This window comes from Dipodomys spectabilis, unplaced genomic scaffold (genome assembly GCF_019054845.1).
Source record: "Dipodomys spectabilis isolate Male_0828 unplaced genomic scaffold, ASM1905484v1 ptg000175l, whole genome shotgun sequence".
Classification (NCBI taxonomy): domain Eukaryota; kingdom Metazoa; phylum Chordata; class Mammalia; order Rodentia; family Heteromyidae; genus Dipodomys; species Dipodomys spectabilis.
Window position 1 is genome coordinate 19876946 of NW_024870852.1, and position 6494 is coordinate 19883439.

The 6494-nt window shown below is 41.6% G+C and overlaps 1 protein-coding gene across 1 annotated transcript; it reads right to left on the reverse strand.

Moving 5' to 3' along the window:
• Positions 1-227: 227 nt before the first annotated feature.
• On the reverse strand, positions 228-2277 carry LOC122120432 (seminal vesicle secretory protein 2-like). The gene is made up of 3 exons (XM_042694672.1): positions 2152-2277; positions 1151-1763; positions 228-325 (listed from the first exon to the last, which is right to left on the reverse strand). Exons 1-2 carry the CDS (start codon positions 2270-2272, stop codon positions 1180-1182), a joined length of 705 nt encoding a protein of 234 aa, XP_042550606.1. The 5' UTR covers positions 2273-2277; the 3' UTR covers positions 228-325; positions 1151-1179.
• Between the last annotated feature and the right edge of the window lie 4217 nt (positions 2278-6494).

The following is a 6494-nucleotide window of genomic DNA, read 5'->3' on the forward strand; positions in this document are numbered from 1 at the left end:
GCATGCTTGGTTTCTAACCACCTATCTAGAAATGTGTCTTTGATTAGCATTTTCCTTAATACTCTGAGACACCCACTTTTCTTTTGGAGCTCTCTATTTCAGGGATGTCTCCCAGCCCTCTAAACCTGAAAAAAGCAAAAAAAAAAAATCTCAGAAGTCAAAAGCAAATGATGCAGAAAGTTATGTTTTTATTGAAAAGCACATGTTAGAAATCCCAAAGAAAAGCAAGTGTGAGGAGGTGGCATCATCCATGGACCAAGGGTCTGGAATCACCCAGGAGAATGAATCTTGAAGGCGTAACAGACTGCACTCAGGTAAGATGACCCTTCGGGAAAGAGAGGACCGTGAGTGATGTGATCATGGAGAAGGTTTGGATGTCAGATTTGACCACTGTCCCTTTTGGTATCAGCTGAACCAACTCACACATATTAGTATGCTAGACCACCAGGAGTCAGCTGGGGATATTGCCTATGTTCCTTGCCTACAGGAAGCATCATTTTCCTTCATTGGGTTTCAGATTTCGCTCCTGGCATTATGAATATACAGTGGGGAAAAATGTGGTCTCTCCCACTCTAGTCAATTCTCTGATGCCACAGACAGACATCTTTCTCTGTATTCAGATCCCTTCCCTATATTCTGAAAGAAAGAGTGCAAATGAAGTCCTTGGACCTGGGCTCTCTGGAGAAGGACAGCTATACCCAAACAGCGATGCGAGCATGCTCAACAGTATGCAGAAAGAGAAAATATTATTTTTTATGCTTTAGCTCAATATAAGCAAGTAATAAAATTTTACTACTCTGGTGTCTAATAATTAGCAATACTTACACTATCAACTTATAAATATGCTTAAAAAAAGTTATTTTTTAAAGTCTAGGTAAAAGGAAACCATTGCAGATATTTACTAAGAGTAGAAATTCAGTGCCTAATGATAACCAAGGTAGCTTTTCATTCTTCTAATCAGGAGCCTAGCTCATCTACCTCTCCCACCCTCCACCCCTCCCGTCCCCCCAAAAAAGCCCTGGGAACACAGCACTTGTATTGAAGTAGACAAGAAGTCTCAATCCCATAAAATAATCCCATGAAGGCCTCATCTACCACTTCTAAACATCAGGGTAGGTATCTCTCCTGTATAGTATAGTAAGAAACTTACCTCCAAATCTGTCCTGGTCTTCAGCGTAATTACTGAAGATATTGCTCCATAGAGTCTTGGTATTTGATTTGAGCTCCCTTGACAAATTGCTGCTGCATTTGCTCGTCACTGGGATATTGTGATTGCCCTTTGAATGAGACCTGTCTCTCTTGGAATTTTGTGCCTTTCGTTCCCTGATATAAGGAGCTTCCCTTGGTTTTCATGTATTGACTAGTTCCCTTGAGCTGGGAAGCACCTTTGGCTCCAAGGTAGAGTGAGCTTCCTTTTGTCTTTATATATTGACCTGACCTTCCCTTGGCTTGGGTCATATCAAATTGTTTATGGACTTGTGTCTGTCCACCAGCATGCTTAGTAGCGATCAATTGGGCAGACTTTTGTTGGCTTAAACCTCCTGCCTGGCAAAGGCTGGCTTGTTTTTTGGCTACATAGGCCTGCTTAGTTTGTGTTTGTTGCATAGAAAGATCACTGCCCTGCATCTGGCTTTTAGTTTGGGTCAGAAAACTTTCTTCACTTGATATTCCTTTGGCGCCTTTTTGTCCAACATGCTGATGAGTTTTTTGTTGTGTAAGTAGATATTCATAGGATCTATCTGGCAACTGGCTTTTCGTCTGACCTAGTAATTGATAATAATAAAAAAAAAATGTTACATCATCTCCCACCTCTCCTTTCTTCCAAGCCTACCCAGACCTCGTGCATCAATTCATTTATGACCCTCCACCCCCACCGCCCCCCGCCCCCAAGACATCTGAATTCTAGTGAAGACTTGTTCTCATTAAGAAGAGGGGCTGCTGGAAACAGAGGTTTGGCTCAAGTAGTAGATTGCCAGCCTTGAGTGTAAAAGCTAACGGACTGCGCTCCAGCCCTTGAGTTCATGCCTTCGTACCAGCATAAAAGAAGAAGGGCTGCCTTGAAGAAATTTCTGCTCAGCCCCAGAATAATAACCTTAGGTGGAGGGTCTGCTCCTTGAAGTATCTTTCCCTTGCCCAAACCACCCCACTCACCTTGGAACGCAACACCAGCTGCTTGCTTCTCCAGAACAAAGAGCAGAGAAAGGATGAAGATGATGGTGGACTTCATCTTGCCAATATGAGTCTTAGCTGAGAGCTGAGGGTGGTTTCTCATTTATATCTTCCTGGACAGGGTGTATCAAGGGTGTGGCTGAAGCTAAAAAGCACTGCCCTTTCTTACTTTAATGCCAGCCTCCTCCCCTCCTCTCAGTTGGGGGCATTGCTGATGTCCCTAGGGAACGTTGAACAGGGACACAATGTGAGAGACCTTTTCCTACTCCCATACACTCCAGAAAAATCTTTATCATTATCACAAAATTATAACACAGAGTTTCTTGTATTAAAAAAAAAAAATTAACTACCAAGTGGGGATGAGACTTCAAGTTACAAAAGTAACCAGAACCTGATCACACTTTCCTAGTCCATGCTGCCATGGTTCAAAGGCTCCATTCTAGATCTCAGCCTTATGGCTCTGTTGGCTTCCAACTAAGCCAGAAATGCTCTTTTACCAGTGTAGGAGCAATCCTAGTTGATGAAAGACACAGAAATCAAAAGAACTTATGGGAGCCAAAAGAAAGTTTTAAAAAGATGCAGTGGGTTTGAAGGATGTATTTGCATGGTAGGACAATTTTTTGTCATTTGATAGACCCTCTGTTTGATCCTTAGCTCTAAAAATAAAGGAATGACTGGGACACATATCCAAAGCTGCTGTGAAGTTCCTAGCCATCACAACTAGCATGTGCCAAAAGCTGCCGAATACTTTATACCAGAAGAAGCAAGAAATGTTGGTTTATCTGTTGCATTGATTATATTAACATTTAGGAGACAATACAGTTTTGGTGGGTTGTCAGCTGAAGAATGGAGAACAACTACAATCTTTTCAAGAAGTTTCCATGAACAGTGGAATGTGAGTTGAGGCTCTACTGGTGGGCCAGAGAACTGAAGAGGTGTCTTAAATGGTGATAGAAATGACAAATGGAAAAAGAAGGAAGAATATGGCTTCCCCCCAGTCATTGGCCCATTCTTGTAATTCCACATGCTCCAAGGGCAGAGATAGGAAGATCGCAATTTCAAACCAGCCCAAGGAAAGTTAGTGAGACCCTATCTCAAAAACAAACAACTGGGCTAGGAATGTGGCTTACAGTGCTTGCCTAGCATGCATGAAGCCCTGGGTTCGATTCTTCAGTACCACATACACAGATGGCATTGTGGCTCAAATGGTAGAGTGCTAACCTTGAGCAAAAGAAGCTCAGAGACAGTGTCCAGACCCTGCATTCAAGTCCCAGGACTGGCAAAAACAAAAACAAACAAAACAAAACAACAACAAAAGGCTAGGATTGCAGATCAAGTGGTAGAGCATTTACTTGCATAGCAGAAGGGTCTGGGTACAATCCCTAGTACACACACACACACACACACACACACACACACACACACACACACACACACACAGTCACAGAGCAAGCACTAGTTTCCTTATTGGGTTGGATTCTTGTAATGAAATCAACTTTAAGTATACAGTATTTGTGTGTGTGTATGTGTGTGTGTGTGTGTGTGTGTGTGTGTGTGTGTGTGCGTGTGTTGTAGAAATTATCTTTAAGTGGTTGTACAAAGGAGTTTTAATTCAACATGTCAGTTTATGAGTATAATGTATCTTGATCAAGATCACCACTTTCATCCTCCTCCTCCCCATCACAGTATGGTTTTAAGGCAAAAGATTTCCAGCAGAGGTACTAAACTATTGCACTTTCAAGATTTTCCACTCGTGATGAACTTGTTAATGTATTGAAGTAGGAAACAAAGTGAGTACTTTCACCTAATGTACAATGTACTTTCCTGCCATTGTGACAATGTGACATTGTAACAATACCATACAGGGTCCCCTATGGCATTCTTCTCATTGGCTGATGAAGACTGTGGTATGGACACCCCACAGAGAAGAGCAGAGAACCCTCACAGGGAGTCAGTATGCATGGAGAGCCATGGCAGGGAGGGGGCATATTCTGGAGGGAAGAAGGCTTGAAATCTATCCTAAAATCCTAATCTGTCCTAAGGAGTGCTATAAGGAAGAGGAAAGGAAATAATCAGCTATGTTTTTCAATTAGCACAGATGGATAAAAAATAGCCTATCTATAAGACATGGGAGCTATGCACTTTGACTCTGGACTATGCACTTGATCGTTTACCAAGGTTCTCTTTGTTCTAAGGACAATGATTTCCCTCAGGAGAGATGTCAACAGATTGAGGTGACATTATCCTGATGTAACACTGCTTTCCATGCTTGGCAATTGTACGACTCTACAACTACCACTTATTTTTTTTAATTTTTTGAATGTTTCTGGGTTTTAAAAATGTTTCATTTTTGAAAAGATTTTTATGATCTTTAAACAGTTGTACAAAAGAGCTGCATTCAACAAAGCAGTTTATCAATATAATACATCTTGATGTCACTGCTCATCATTTTATTATTCTCACTCATCACTCCCTCCCAACCTTACCCCTTCCCCTACTTTTCTTTTCTTTTTTTTCTTTTTTCTTTTTCATTGGTCATGGGGCTTGAACTTGGGGCCTGGGCGCTGTCCCTGAGCTCTTTTGCTTAATGCTAGTGCTATACCACTTTGAGCCACAGCTCTGTTTCTGGTTTTCTGGTGGCTTATAGGAGATAAGAGACTCGTGGACGTTCCTTCCGAGCCTCCCGAATAGTCAGGATTACAGGCGTGAACCACCAGTCTCCAGTTTTCTTAATTTTGTAGGATATACATTGAATCTGTGCCTGCATTCCCCCTCCCCTTCTTCTCTTCATTCATCTTTCCCCTCCCCTTGACCTCACCTCACCCCTTTCAAGTATTCATTTCCCGGTGTTCCTTTTGTTGCACTATGATTTTTCCTTTCTAAGGAATTACACCGTGTGAGATCTTCCCTAAATGTACTGTATTTCAATTAATACATTATGTACACTTGTATACCATCTAAGGTATTTACTTGTGCATATATATAATCCAATTCTGCCTTCCACATGAAAGAGAAAACATGCAAACTTTGTCTCCCTGGGCCTGACTCACTTCACTTATCATGATGCTTTTTTCTAGGTTCTTCCATCCACTTCTTTTGAAAAAGGACCTAGAGCCATCTCTTTCAGAGCTTACTAGCAAAAGGATCTGATGGGCTGGGAAGGTGGCTCAGTGGTAGAGCGCTTGCCTTGCATGCATGAGGCCCTAGGTTCGATTCCTCAGCACCACATAGCAAAAAGAAAAAAGCTGGAAGTGGCACTGTGGCTCAAGTGGTAGAGCACTAGCCTTGAGCTGAAGAGCTGAGGGACAGTGCCCAGGCCCAGAGTTTAGGCCCCACGACCGGACCACCCCCCCCCCAAAAAAAAAGGATCTGATACCTTTTGATTATATCTTTGGATAAAAAAAGAACATCTTTTGACTAATGCAGTGTGCAAAAGGTACAAGTAAAAGCCAAGGGGGTCAAGATTTAATACTCATATCAGAAGGAAATGTATTGAAGTTTTAAAATATCATTTCAAAATTTGCAATGCAAGTTTCTAGTAAAAATGAAAGCAGACAAAAATAATTTAGGAAAACACGGAAGAAAATGAGCAAATAACATGCCATAGGTATTGTTTCTTGATAGGTAAAGAAAAAACTCTTCCTGAATAATTTTTTAAAAGTAAGACAGCTTAAAATGGGTATCATCTGGCTGGGCACTGGTGGCTCAAGCCTGTAATCCTAGCTACTCAGGGGGCTGAGATCTGAGGATTGTGGTTCAAAACCAGCCTGGGCAGGAAAGTCCATGAGACTCTTATCTCCAATAAACCACCAGAAAACCAGAAGTGGTGCTGGAGTATAGCCTTGAGCTGAAGAGCTGAGGGACTGTGCCCAGGCCCAGAGTTCAAGTCCCAGGACTGAAAAAAAAGGGGCGGGAGCATCATCTGACCCAAGAATGGAAAATGGCATGTTTGGTGAATTAAAGGTGTTTTGTCTTTTCTATGCAGATCACTTAGCAAGTAAGAAAAGATAATAAAATGGATTGTGCTGAGGACAGAATAGAAATCAATACTGTTCACATATCAGAAAAGAAGCACAGAGGCTATCTAAAATCCGGTAACCTGGACTCATAAAGTGCCAGGCCCAGGGGGTCAAGTTCTGCCAAAGGAAAAACTTGAGAATAAAATTGTCATGGAACATTTACGCAGGAAGTTCTCAAGACTGTGGGGAATGTTTCCCTCTCATCCCCAACCCTTATAACCACACTTCCATGTGTTCTATGAATTTCATTATTGTATACTATGTATAAATGAAACAATATCTACTCTTTTGTATCAGTTTTTAAAA